Source organism: Schistocerca piceifrons, chromosome X (genome assembly GCF_021461385.2).
Source record: "Schistocerca piceifrons isolate TAMUIC-IGC-003096 chromosome X, iqSchPice1.1, whole genome shotgun sequence".
NCBI lineage: Eukaryota > Metazoa > Arthropoda > Insecta > Orthoptera > Acrididae > Schistocerca > Schistocerca piceifrons.
Window position 1 is genome coordinate 580247304 of NC_060149.1, and position 15056 is coordinate 580262359.

General features: G+C 40.2%; 1 protein-coding gene across 1 annotated transcript in view; it reads right to left on the reverse strand.

Annotated features, from left to right (window-relative positions):
- The window catches only part of LOC124721870 (neural Wiskott-Aldrich syndrome protein-like), a 111861-nt gene that overhangs the window by 55658 nt on the left and 41147 nt on the right, over positions 1 to 15056 (reverse strand). The window contains exon 8 of the mRNA XM_047247008.1: positions 11619 to 11800. Within this exon, the coding sequence (XP_047102964.1) occupies positions 11619 to 11800 (182 nt within the window). The remainder of the gene's footprint in view (positions 1 to 11618; positions 11801 to 15056) is intronic.

Consider the following 15056-nt stretch of genomic DNA (forward strand, 5'->3'; position numbering starts at 1 on the left):
TCCATCGCAGAAAGCCTATACCTCAACTTGAAGATACGTTTCTATTTATTGATGGGGGAAGGGAAGGGGGCAGAGTGCCTTGTATGTCACAATGTAGTTAATTCTAGTTAATTCTGCTAAGAAGTACAACATACAGTATCATTATGCAAGTCTTCACACAATGCATTCTGGGCCAAGGTATTAGGCAAAGTACTAAGAGAGCTAGTAGCCAAGCTTAAGAACAACACACTAGGAGACATAAGTTTAGAACAGAATTCTCAGTATATAAGTTACATAAACATGCATCACGAGCTCATTTACTGTAACACGTTTATAAATTTTCAGGTGAATGACACTGAAGAAAAACAAAGGAGGCGGCAGTTCAAGCAAGCTACAAAGCTGCTCACATTATAGCAACGAGTTGCAATCTGTTTCAGTGGGACCTCCCATAAAACCATATTCATCAACTGCAGAATCACATCCTATCAATGTCGTGCCTCACCAATCCATGACTAGAACTTGGCAACAGCTATGCGACTACGCCGCCAATCTGCAGCTGGCTATGATACACGTACTTCTCAGTCCATGCAGTCAGCATTGCCACGGAGCCGTCTTAAAGGACATTTGCACCAATCAGTCACTCATTCTATTTTAGCCTAATCTAGTGTGCCTGTCCAGTCTAAGCATTGTCATTCAGCCTCTGTAACTGTCGTGGATATCCGACTTGTATTGTCTCAAGAACTCACATTGGACATTGTTCTGGACTTGCCGTTATTCAAGTTAAGGTTTTTTTTTTTTTTTTTTTAACAATACATGTGGGTTTCATTCTTTTGATTTTCTGTCACAGAATCCACCGACTCCTTAGCATCCACCAGCTGGATGACCACACATCTGGCGACATGGGAAACAGTATCTTCAGTTGCTACCTGGTTCTACTTCTCACCAAACAAGCAACTGGTGACGATATTTATTGTATATTTCTTGCAGGACTGTGTTCACCTGCTATGCTTGCCTGCTACATTTCTTAAGTATTGTAGTATGTGTGTGTTCAAAACATTAGCTCTGCAACTGACCCAATGTCTCGTGCTTCACAGAGGCTGTTCCTTCTAGTGACTAATTCACACTTTCTTACAGCACTGTTTAGCGGTTGTGCTATACTTCTTTTTCAGGTGTTATTTTTGTGTGTTTCATCACAGCCAGTCCACCACAAGAACTGTCAATAACTCAAGATTGTTCTGTTTCAGGCGTAGCAGCTCATGGAAACTATGACCAGAATGCTTGCAGCGCAAGCAAACACAGCAGCACTGTCACAGCAAGCAGCAACTGCTTCCATACTGCCATTCCGTGCATCTGATTCTACATGAAGAATGGTTGGAGTACCATTCACAACTCAGCTCAATCCAACTCATGCTTCACGGCGCGCTACATTGAAGATGGTAAAAGACAACCTTATTTTCTTGCAAAATTTGGAGTCTCCGTTTACCGATTCGCTAGCAAACTGGTCCCCAGTACCCGCCCTGAAAGTGTTCCTTATGATGGTCTCATTGCTCCACTCGATAAGTATTACGATGAGCAGATTAACGTGACAGCTGCTTTATGCAACCCAATCAGACACATAAGCAGTGGGTAGCAGATTTCAAGGACTTACACATCATCGTCAAATCAAGTGCGAGTGTGTACACTACTGTAGAGATGCCATTATTAGGGACACCATTACTCAAAATGTGTCAGATTCTCACATACACAGATTCTGAAGTATCCTGAGCCCAGCTCAAAAGAAGTTTTGGAACTAGTGGAGCATCAGGGCTCTTATGATAATGCAGCGGTAGACTTTGACTCTGCTCCTACTTGTGCAGTACAGAGAAATGGTACGCCAGTTGTGCCTGTAGTTCGTGCACTGTGGCAATCAAAGTCTCAGCCACAGCAGGATATAAACAAAACCATTGTACTGTGCAGCAGCATAGTGGAGTTAAATTCTGTCCTCAATGTTTCACAGCACGTTATCATCAGGAATGCCCTTGTCGTATGCTAAGTTTTACCACTGTTGCGAGCACACTGAGGTTTAATCTGCTTGCCTGCAGAAATGCAAGTCCAACAAGCACTCTGTACATTCTCCCATATCTCAGTCAATGGATATCAATGCAATATTTTTAAGGCCAAATAGTGATTCTAGTGTTGATCAGTGCACGTCAAGTGCATCAGTGAAGAAGCCACACACTTCTTCCATCCAGTGTCAGACTAAGGAATCGTTTGTCACTTTGCACATTGCCAAACACAAAATAAGCATTCAATTAGGCACTGGTGTGTCTGTGACTTTGTTGTTGGATAGAAGCATATATGAGGCACTGAGAGCACAAGCGGACCAAGCCACACTTTTTGTGCGTTTGAGGTACTGACATGATGTGATAACAGTATACGATTATTACGCATTGCCTGTTGATCTGTTCATTTATCTGAAGGTTTGTCTCATTTAGCAACATACACATTGCTGTTGCACTCAACTGTCGATAAATACCGTTGAGAGCAGGAGTGGGCTATGCATCATAGTCAATTTGCACTCTGTGCTCTCCATCCACTGTCGCTGCGTGTGATGCGAGCAAACGAAGAATTTGTGTATTCAGCGTGGAGCAACGTATTGGGCCAGTGAGCAAGTGGAAGTGTATGTCAGTTGTTCAGCATGGAGGCCCCTGCGAAAAGTGTGGAGGAGCAATTGCAAGTTTAGTTGTCGTGTTCCTTTCTTTAGTTTGTGGATAACACTGTCGAATGTACACTAACTTGCTCATATTCAAAGACTCCAGAGGTATCACGAACAGTGACTTTGTTCACAAAATGCAAGTTGTTTTCCATACGAAAACACAATGAAATACAAACAATACTTTATTTATTGCTATATTGTGTAAGAGAGTAATGATCACTTTTAATGTTATGTGTACGATGTTTTAGCGTCCGTTGAGTTGTGTTGTGCAATTGCTTCGCCTGTGGATACCAATGCCCATGTTGACCATTGCTGTCATGTAGTTAATATTACGTTGAGGGACGGATATTTTTATTACAGAGATGTTTGCGTCAGATGGGGAAGCGCCGGGAGAAGCGAGAGTGAGCACGGCTGCAGCAACAACTTCCTCAGAGGATGTACCAAAGACAAACGATGAAGCCATGATACAGAGCCGAGGAAAGAAGTGCCTTAGAAACAAAGATTAATGGCTTTGTAATGCTAGGAAAGAACTGAGAGCCCCAGGTCAAGAGTATGCCAACCGTAAGGGTAACGTTGTACCTCGAAAGCAATTGCGGACAATCAGCGAGTGTTCGTGTGGTATGAGAGCCACAAAAACATCAATGAAGAACGGCAGGAACGAGTGTTCAATGAGTTTATCTCATTTTATTTTCCACAAAAATTTTTACGAAAACTGAAATTTGTCATTTCATCCACCCGTGCCTGACTTGTCAAACTTGCGATGTTTTGCAGGTAAAAATAACAGCTGCCAATAATGATAAGGAGAGATGGGAGTTAATTGCAGAACGTGAATTCCATCAGCAAAAAGCTGAGTATGCACAGGCAGGTTTACAGAGTGATACTTTGCTTAGCAAATCAGATGGTAATGTTACAGTGATAACATTTGATTTGATGAAAACTTTGCCTACACCAGTCATCTCAACTGGAGTTTGCTATTACAAACATCAGTTGTGGGCATATTGCTTTGGCATCCACAGTATGCACAATGATAATGCATACATGTTTCTGTGTAATGAATACACTGAGTCGAGGGGGCCACAAGAAATTGATTCTTGTTCGCTGTATTTCATATGCAATTTTGTCAGGGCTGAAAAACTAATTATGTACTCTGATCAGTGTGGAGGCCAGAATAGAAACATACAAGTTGCTGTACTGTGCCAATACATTTAAGCAGCTCAGAGTTCTCTGTGAAGGAAACAGACCATAAATTTTTAACAATTTTAACAAACATTTTTGGAACAGTGATTAAACTGATGTCAGTTGACATCACAGCAACTGAGAAGAGTGCTCCACCTACCATGTTCGAAGGATGCCATAGGTCTGATGATGGTCATGTGATATGACCGAAACCGGTCACCTATGTTCTTGTAACATACGTGGTGTGATTAAGACTGAATTTTAAAAACAAAAAATTTCATAAATTTTTAGTTAGTGGACACTCATACCAGCCCTGTGATCAGGATTTTGGCTTGGTTCAGAAACATAAAAAGTATTTTCCTAACATTTACCTTCCTGAACACTGGAATGATGTGGTAGTGAGTGCCAAAAAAGGAATTGGTTCAAGGTAATCAATATGATTGAGGAATATTTACTCTAAAGAAACATCATAAGAAACATCCTAAATCGAAAAATGTCTTCTGACAATTGTAAAGTACAATGGTCGAACATACAGTGGCTGCAGTTTGAAGCAACCAGCGGATTCAAAATATGGTATAAATACTCGAACCAAAGCCAAGAGCTATTTCAGGAAATTGATGTGGCCAAACAAACATCCACATGCATCAGCAATCTCGAATTGCTTTATCCTAATGGACATGTAATAACAGAAGCAAAAAAGAAGGATCTGCTCAGTTTGCTTCCATATGTACCACCACTTCATCATGATTTCTACAAAAATTTAAAAGTGTCTTCAAATGCTGTAGAAACATTGCATGTGGATGATTTTGAAATGCAACATAGTTGCTAAAATTATAGAACCCAATGTATAATGTTACATGTAATCTGTACAATGTATAATAATAATGTATAATATTGTCACATGCAATCTATGATGGACTTTGTGCAATGAACAGCATGAATAATCAGCATACTAACGGACCTGTCATTGAGAATGTTCAACTACTCAGAGTGAAAACGGACTAAGCCACAACAAAACTACTAATATTCTACTATATAATTAATGTTTGTAATGTATCTATGTCAGAATATTGTTCAATAAAACCACAGTTACATAGTATACATGTTAAAAGGCTGCAATGCATCATGGAAAAACATTCTTTGTGAGCCCTTATTATTAGGCCTGTTTCCATATTGACTTCCCCAGGGTTAGTCCACTTGTTCTCTCACTGCCTCATATGAACTATTAGGCAAGCCCAAACTACATAAGTTGTTTGAGCTTTCTAGTTATGGTGGACATGACATTCCTGTACTAGGTATTTGTACAGTCTACCTGCCACGTTTTGTTACAATACTAAGACAGTTTAATTCACAGTTTTGTGATCACGAGAAAGTGAAAATATTTTTGGTAGGGCCTCTTTAGATCTGTTTGGTCTGCACATTCAAGAATATGTTCTGTGAACTCCTCTGTGCTTTTATACAGGGTAGCTGAACTTCGAGCTGAATTTAGTGACTTTTCCAAGGTAGCCTAGGGAAAGCTAATAATTTTGAGGCTGATGTTACTATGAAAGACAATGCACAACCATAGATTTGCCAACCATAGCCCATCCCTCACACTATCAGAAAGCAAGTGTCACAGAAACTATTATCTTGGCAGGACAATGATATGATTTCTCCTGTAGCAGCCCATCAGTGGACATCCCCATTGTTGATAAAGAAACCTTCACAATAATTACACCTATGTGCAGATTTCACTGCAACGGTAAATCCACAGACTGTGACACTTTTTCTTTGCCACAGTCTGAGGAACTCATGGACAAACTTGGTGCAGGCTAATTCTCTTCCAAGACTGATCTTTGCAGTGCTTATTTGCAGCTTCCCTTAGATGAACAGTCACAACAAGGAGTTGTTCATTTCTCTGGTTGCCCTTCCGCAGTGTATCTGCACCTGCAATTTTTTAATGTTACTTGTCACAGTCGACTGCTACAGTTCCTTCTCGTTTGAGCTATTTGTATGACACTGTAGTTTTGGATCGTACTCCAAATGAACATCTTTACAGTCTCAGGAAATCACACAATGGAAAATCCAGAATGGATCTAACAATATTATGAAAAGGAAAGTTGCTACTCACCACAGAGTGAAGAGACCGAGTCACAGATAGGCACAACAAAAAAAACTGTCACCAATAAAGCTTTCGGTCAGTAAGACCTTCATCAAAAATAGACCCCCCCCCCCCCCCACACACACACACACACACACACACACACACACACACACACACACGACTGCAATTTCAGGCAACTGAAATCAAACCGCCTATGGTCTTAGTTGCCTGAGACTGCAGTCGTGTGTGTGTGTGTGTGTGTGTGTGTGTGTGTGTGTGTGTGTGTGTGCGCGTGTGTGTGTGTGCATGTCTGTCATCTATTTTTGATGAAGGATTTACTGGCTGCAAGCTTTATTTGTGACGTCTTTTTTTGTGCCTATCTGTGGCTCAATCTCAAGAAATTGTTTCAAGCGCTCTCAAGTGCTGGATTAAAGTGTCCAAGACAACTGCACCTCCTTTCAGACTGAGATTGAATATTTAGGATATGTCATCAACAGTCAGGATATCCGCCCTTTGCAGTCCCACTTAACTGCCATCAGGGATCTATCAGCTGCTTGGAACTTGGGTGAACTAACTTATTACATTTCATTCATTCCAAACACTATGCAGATTGCAGCTCCACTGCATCAACTTCGACAAAAAAATGTCCTGTTTGAGTGGATTAGGGAATGTCAAATCTCATTTCAGAAACTGAAAAATGCTTTATTGAGCGATCACTATTTCGTTCATTTTGATCCCACCAAGCAGGTCATGCTGGCATCTAACACAGTCTCTCTTATGGGATTGGCGTTTTTCTCTCACACAGAGTTGGATCACTGGACAGGCCAACTGCCTTTGCATCTAAACTCTCAAACAAAGCGCAGTGTAAGGAAACTCTTGCTATAGTATATGGGGTGACCAAATTCCACTAATACTTATATGGCAGGAAATTCTTCTTGGTGACGGACCCCAAGCCTCTCACCTCATTGTTCAGCACTTCAAAGCTAGTCCCACAGCACAGGATTGGTTTCTGTGACTCTCCATTTCCCACTGTGAAACTGTGTACAGGCCAACGATTAGGCATTTGAACGCGGACACCCTTTCTCACCTACCAGTCAGCACTGATTCAGCATTTACACCACAGCTGATTCTTGCTTTCACATTGATGTCCAGAACAATGGAACACTTGATGGTTTGCCTATCAAATACCAATGGATAACTCAGGCAATGGCTGTGGGCCCCAGTCTCAAGATTCTGTTGCAGTACCTCCAAATCGGTTGGCTACATACCATTAAGCAGGTTAGTGATCCAGTCATACAATGTTATTCCGCACTTCAGCACAGCTCATCGGTCCAACAGGGTGTCATCCTCTTACACGCAGCCAATGTCCAGTTCCATCTCACTGTGCCACATTTTCTTCAGAAGGAAGTTCTTCACCTCCTTCATCAAGCCCATTAGGTGGGTGACAGGCCAGACCCACAGGCAAGCTTCAGGTATCTCTGACGGATCTGGTATGCTGATCTGAGGCCTGTTGTTTCCCACTAACGTGCAGGCACCACCTGTGCTTGTTGTGGGGGCAAATTGGTGGATTTTCATGATTCATGTGTGGACCTAGGACTGTGGTGCATGCTCAACAGGTCACAGGCTAATTGTGATTAATTTCAGGAGTTGCAACTGCACAACTATGTTGTACAGAGCAGTGTTTTATAGGCATTTTATTTACTGCAGTACATTTTTGCACTTTTTATCTTAAAGAGAAAATATGGAATATGCTATGAAGCAAACTGTGGCAGCAGTGGTTATTTGTATGCTGTGTATTCATGTATAACTTGAAAGAAAAATTAAAGAAAATGGGTAAAAAAAAAAAAAAAAAAAAAACGAATTGCCAAAAGGCAACATTCCAGATCTGATTCAGAATCATGGGCATTTCTCTGAGAATCATGGAGATTCACTATGCTAGGAAGAGGGCATTCTTGAGCATTTGTAAAGTACTGTAATGCATAATAACTGTAAAATAATGGACACAACACAATTATACAGATAGCACTAGCATCACACTCAAGGTATAAAAGGGCAGTGCATTGGCAGAATGTCATCTGTACTCAGGCAATTCATGTGAAAAGGTTTCTGACATTATTATGGCCACACAATGCGAATTAATTGGCCTTGAATGTGGAATGTTAGTTGGAGCTAGATGCATGGGATGTTCCACTTCGAAAATTGTTAGGGAATTCAATATTCCAAGACTCACAGTTACAAGAGTGTGCTGAGAATACCAACGTTCAGGTATTACCTCTCACCACAGACAACACAGTGGCTGACAGCCTTCACTTAATGACCAAGAGCAGCAGTATTTCACAGAGTTGTCAGTTCTAACACTGCCTGAAATGACCACAGAAACTGATGTGGGACATACAATGAACATATTTGTTATGACAATGCAGTAAAATCCAGCATTAATGGGCTAGGGCAGCAGACAACAGATGCAAGTGCCTTTGCTAACAGCACATCACCTGCAGCTCCTCTCATGAGCTGATGACCATATCGGTTGGACCCTAGATGACTAGAAAACCATAGCCTGGTCAGATAAATCCCAATTTTAGTTGGTAGAGTTCGAGTGTGGTGCAGACCCCACAAAACCATTAATCCAAGTTGTCTCCAAGGCACTGTGCAAGCTGGTGGTGGCTCCATAATAGTGTGGGCTGCGTTTGCATGGAATGGACTGGGTCCTCTGGTCCAAGTAAACCAATGGAAATGGTTATGTTTGGCTACTTGGAGACCATTTGCAGTCATTCATGGCCTTCATGTTCTCAAACAATGATGGAATTTCTACGGATGACAATGTGCTATGTCACCGGGTCACAATAATTCGTGATTGGTTTGAAGAACATACTGAGAAATTCAAGTGAATGATTTCGTCGCCCATATCGCCAGGCACGAATTCCATAGAACATTTATGGGACATAATTGAGACATCACTTCATGCACAAAATCTTGCAACTGCAACACTTTCACAGTTATATACAGCTATAGAGGCAATATGGCTCTATATTTCTGCAGAGTACTTCCAACGATATGTTGAGTTCGTTCCACATTGAGTTGCTGCACTACATCAGGCAAAAGAAGGTCCAACACAGTATTAGGAGGTATCCCATGACTTTTGCCACCTGAGTGTAGTACAAGAAACATTTTATTGGTGCTCACTACAGTGTTGGTTTATACAACTCATCCCCACTTTAATGTTTCTTCCAAGAGACCTACACCTTTCCGAGATTATTTCTGAAATTATTGAAGGTATTTTAAATCTGTCTTTGAAACTACAACAAAATGCGAATTTTTGTCACCAAATGTGTTTTGTTTCACAGACAAGGTACATCATGGTAAAACTGTATAAGTTTCTTGATGTGGTCATTGGTCCATCGCCTCCACTATACTTACAGCAATTAAAACTTGCTGTCACCTAACAATCACTCATTCCTCAGTGACGAATTTTGAGTATCACCTGTATTTCTCTTGTTGCTATGTTAAAAGTTGCTTCTTTTGTCAAAACGAAGCAGAGTTTACATGTCACCTTGCTAACATACTAATGCAGTTGCAAATGCAAAAGAATCCTGAAACAATGGTTTGTTAAATGAGGAACTGAGGACAAATCAGGTCAAAAACTTGTGAAAAATCACATTCTCGGTATAAAAATAAGCACGTAACTCCTTCATTTGTCTTGCTGCAAATCCACAGTAATTCTCATTTCACCAGCTATAGACGACTATTAAAAAGTTACACCATTCCATTGCCAAAGTCTACAGTTACTCACATATCTATCACGGTAAATAAAGAGGTCCACGCGTTTATGATATGGAAAAACTACCTGCTCTTAGAGTGCTATCATTTGCCGTAATCTTATTTCGATATCCTGAATCATTTATGATATTTGAGAAACATAGTGAATATTCCATTCTCGTGCATGCGTGAGCGGGAAAGTGAATGTGCTATATACAACCCATTTTCTTGAGATTGGAATTAGGTATGTCAGCTAAATTTCACACACAACAATATATGGTCTAATATGCACCAAACACAAATTCATAGCAACCCCTATTTTTATTACAATGCATTCAAATTTCAGACAATGTGTTACTTACATGGGAAATCTCAATGGAACTATGACCATTATCAAAATGATATGCACTTCATCATGAAGTTGACATATAAAGCTATAACTAAAGTAAAAACAATTTTTTTTAGCTGAATAGTTTCTTTGAAATGGTGGGAGAGTGATTGTAGGATACCTGACATTAGTGCACTGTTCTGCCACAGTAGCACATCAGCCACCGGCTTGCCGGAAGCTCTTGGACTTCCTGAATCAGGCGTGTGCAGAAATCTGCACGTGTGTATCCACTGTCAGGCTGGATAACCAGTTCCTAGAACTGTAGGTAATGGTCTGAAGATGGGGGGGGGGGGGGGGGGGTTGCAGGTTTTCAAGAATCCTCCAGAAATATCCATGGCCTGTCACTAAAATCCACTCGTGTGTGGCCAGTTACTGGGGCATTGTACGCACTAAGCAGCTCTTCGGGCGCCACTGCATTTGAGCCAGTATGGACACGCAAAGAGAACAATTAACTTCACAATGCCTAGCATGTGTGAAGCACTACACTGCTCCTACACAAAAATTTTTCAATTCGCCCAAGCCCAGTGCCCCTTGGAAACATTTGCATATTGACTTTGAATATCCCTACTGGCAATCCTGTTGGCTCATCGTGGTAGACACCTTCAGCACATTTCCATTCATGGTGCCTGTGCACTTCACCACAACAGTTAGGACTATCAAGACTGATGTCAATCTGCTCAAGCACATTACGACAGCACTGTTCTAGCTCCATCCAATGGTGAAGCAGAACGCTTCATCAGAACTTTCAAGCAACAGATGAACAAGTTACAGTCTTTCCACAGACAAGATCAAGCTTTAGTGTTCTTTCTCTTGTCCTACCTTTCTCAATCATGCATCAGAAAACCTCTGGTGGAGCTGTTACAGGAAGGCCGAATAGGACAATGCTTTAGCTGCTGCATTCTCTGCAGCCAGTGGCCCATCCCCACAGCGCTCTTAGTTTAATGTGCATAATTTGCTCTTTTTTTTTTTAGTGTTTTTGGCGACCAAAGGTGCTGGGAATGGGGCACTATCACCAAAGTCTTAGTCTGCTCATAAAATGTGTACAGGGTCCTGTTGGGCTGCAGAAATGACATCAGAATCAGCTTTGTTTGTGTGGGGTGCATGATCTTGCTGCAGGTTTTCCATTTGCACAGTTGGTGCCCAGGGCAACTCTGTGGCCTCAGCCACTTTGCCTCTCTTGACACACACATCTTAGGAGGTTTGGGGAAAACCATAAAAAACCTCAATGTGGATGACTGGATGGGGATTTGCACTGAAATCCTCTCAAATGCTGGTCAAATGTCCTACAATTTCTACACATCTTGCTTATAAAATAAGGGCTGTTATTCACCATTTTAAACTGATTGAACTATTTTGAAATTATATATGAAAAATTTTGGTACTTTGAAAACAGGTAATTACTGTACAGAAAAAAATTAAGATAAATTTCACACAAATATCCCACTAAACAAAGTGAGTACAATTATGTGTCTATATTCCTAATGTAACACTGAAATAACTTGTTCCCACTAATAAGCAGATAAAAAAGCAATTAAACTTGCCTTTAGTGTCTTTCCTGAGCGGATTGCATCCATAAGAGCTGCTCGTTGATCTGATCCAGTTGAAACAGGGGGTGCTGGCACAGTTGGTACTGGCGGTGGCAATGGTGCTGACTCAAACATTGGGGGTGGTGGAGGTGGAGGCGGGGCTGGAGGTGCCTGTGGGGGACATGGTGACGCTGCCTCTGAAACACGAAGTAAGAAGCATTTATTTCACTTTTTTCCTAATGTATCAGAAGTTAAAGAACATCTCTAGTTGTCCATGAATTGATAGACTTAACCAGTATTCACCACTATTATTTTCTGCAGAATTCAATATGTATCTGACAATCACATACCTGAAATGTTTTGTAATCTTATTCTCCATGTAATAACCCAACTTTTCGTATGGGCCAATCGGGGTTTTTAACAATACAGCCCATTATAAGACTTGGTGGATGTCCAACAATGTATGGAACTGCATGGGGTTGCACTTATTGTGCTTAGCATTTTATCTACATCCACCTGACTATTCTCCATTCACGCATAAGTGCCTGGCAGAGGGTTCATCAAACCACTTTCACACTATTTCTCTATGGTTCCCCTATCAAACAGTGTGAAGGAAAAACAAACACCTAAGGTAAGAACACACTGAGCAGGAACTGCGCTGTAGCAGAATGGCATGGCATGACATGGCACTATTTGGTATACTGCATTTGAATTGCAGTGGCGTGACAATACGTAGCAAATTTTGTTTGTAAGTCATTTGGCAACCTCCAAGCAAAATGGACAAAAGTGATATTGATGTGATGATAATTTCTTTGTTATGTGAGGAAGAAGGCTATAAATTTATACGTGTGAAAACTGGCGACCTTGGAAAGAATAGCGATATGGGGATCTTTTCATGGTCAGATTTAGGAACAAAACTGAAGACAAATACCTTGAATACACCAAGCCCAAATGAATTACCAGGCACGAGAGTTCAGCTGCCTCATATGATTGTTGGAATCAAAGCTCTTCCATTAATAACTTACTTGATGAGACCTTATCCTCGTACACCATTACATGACCAACAGAAAGAAGTACACAGTTGCAGTCATAACTTTACGATTTACTATCACAAGATCTGTTTCAGTCTGGAACACACAGAGAAAATGATCCTTGCCACTTGTGTCTCACACAGACATGATACTGTGTTGCTTGACGATGAAGAAACTAAAGAGATATAATTACGAACCTTCCTCATATAGGAAGCAATTTCATAAATAGTGCTGTCCAGATACAGAATGGATTCAAAGATTATTTCAATTCCCCCCAAGGCAGTTTGGTCTAGCAAAAGACAAAGTAAACAGGGGATATCATTGAAGAGAAAATAAGTAGAAAAAAAAATTAATAACAAGCATGTAGCTACAAGAAAATAAAGAACTAATCATCTATTTCACAACATTAAAAAATTGTAAATTGCAGGTATTCATAAATTATGTTTACTGTCATTGGCTTGGTAATTTCTTTTGAAATGTTGCTTTTTCTGCTACAACTAATATAATGTTCATTTTAAAGGTCATACAAATCTGGATATTCACTTATACATACAATGAACTTTTAACTGCCTACCACCATTTTGGAAAACAAACTTTCATTTTGCATCTCAAAAGAGTTATGATTTGAATGATGTGCAGTGTTGTGACACTTACTGTTCTGCCCCAGTGACAATAAAATTAGACAATGCCACACAATGCATCGCAGTTGTCCTGTTCATCAACTCTGCCTCGCAGTGCTACACTGTGCAGTTCCACTGTCGCATATTGCTCAGAGCAGTCTTTCTTTTATACCTTTTTGTGCGAGCTTCGATTTCTCTTATTACAATGATCATTTCTCCCTATACATGTAAGCATCAACAGAATATTTATGCATTCAGAGGAGAAATTGGCAATTGAAATTTCATGAAAAGATCTATCTGCAACAAAAAAAGCCTTTGTTCTAATGACTGCCACCCCAACTCAAGTATCATATGTGAGACACTCACTCAGCTATTTGCGACAGTTCAAAACAAGCTGTCCACCTTTGAACTTTTTCAATACTCTCCATCAATCCTATCTGGTAAGGATCCCGTACCACACAGCAATACTCTAGCAGAGTACAGGCAAGTATAGTGTAGGCAGTATCTTTAGTGGACTTGTAGGATCTTCTAAGTGTTCTGCCAATGAAGTACAGTCTTTGGTTCCCTTACCCACAATGTTATATATGTAATTGTTCCAATTTAAGTTGTTCATAAGCCATAGGTATTTAGTTGAATTGACAGCCTTTAGATTAATACAATTTATTGTGTAAGCAAAATGTAATGGATTTCTTTTAGTACTCATGTGGATGACCTCACACTTCATTATTTATGGTCAACTGTCAATTTTTGCATGATACAGATTGTGTCTAATTTTGCAATTGGTTCTTCTCATGATCTAAGAGGGCTGCTCAGATTAAATATTTATGAACATCAGAAACAGCAGAGGACCTATACAACACTTTCTTGGGAACACCAGATATCATTCTTTTTTACTCAATGACTTTCCATCAATTACTATGAACTGTGACTTTTCTGACAGGAAATCACAGTGAGCATGTAAGTTTGATGCCACCCTGATGGGTAAAGCACACTGTTGTCATGTACCATCTATTATTTGCTTACACTTTAGCAAAAGCCCTGAGTGCTTCACATACTGCTGAACAGACTTCAGGAACTACATGTGAAACTTTTTTTTAACCATAAAAATTTGAACTACGTGCTTAAGACAAATTATACTGCTAGACTTTTCAGTAATTGGCTTTGTATTTTTCTCCCTGTTACTTTGAGTAATCATCAAAACTTATCTAATAAAATAAAAGGCAAGTTGTATAACATGGGCATACAACTTGCCTTTGTGAAAAAACCTAAAAATGCCAAAACCTGCAATTCTGTCAGAAATGTTATTGCATCAGGTCCCTGGAGTTTCTGAAAAAGTTCAGACAAACCAATTTTTTTCTTCTCTTGTACAGAAGTATTTGCTTCACAAGTGAAAATGGATTAAAATTAGAAGTAGGAACAGGGAAACAAACATGAATCAAGGAACAGACTAGAGTGGAAGGCATAATTATGACTGAAATTAAAATGAAAAGAACTGCAAGGAAATTTATCCAGGTAAATGGATGAGTAGCTTGATTAAGGATGTTCTCCGCTGAACTTCATGCTACAAGGAACAGCATCAATGCACACAACTGAAGACGTGAATGGAAAAGTCTATAGAGTTGGCCTTAGTAGTGGCTGTTAAATGGCTGAGCTGGTAATCTCAATGTGAGATCCATGTGTGAAGCAGTCACTTGCAGCTCTCTGGAAACTTCAGAGCTGAAGATTACTAGCATTAACTGCAATTATTCTTTAATTGTGGTTCAACTTTAGTGCCAACAGACTTACTCTTTGTTTTATCAGCA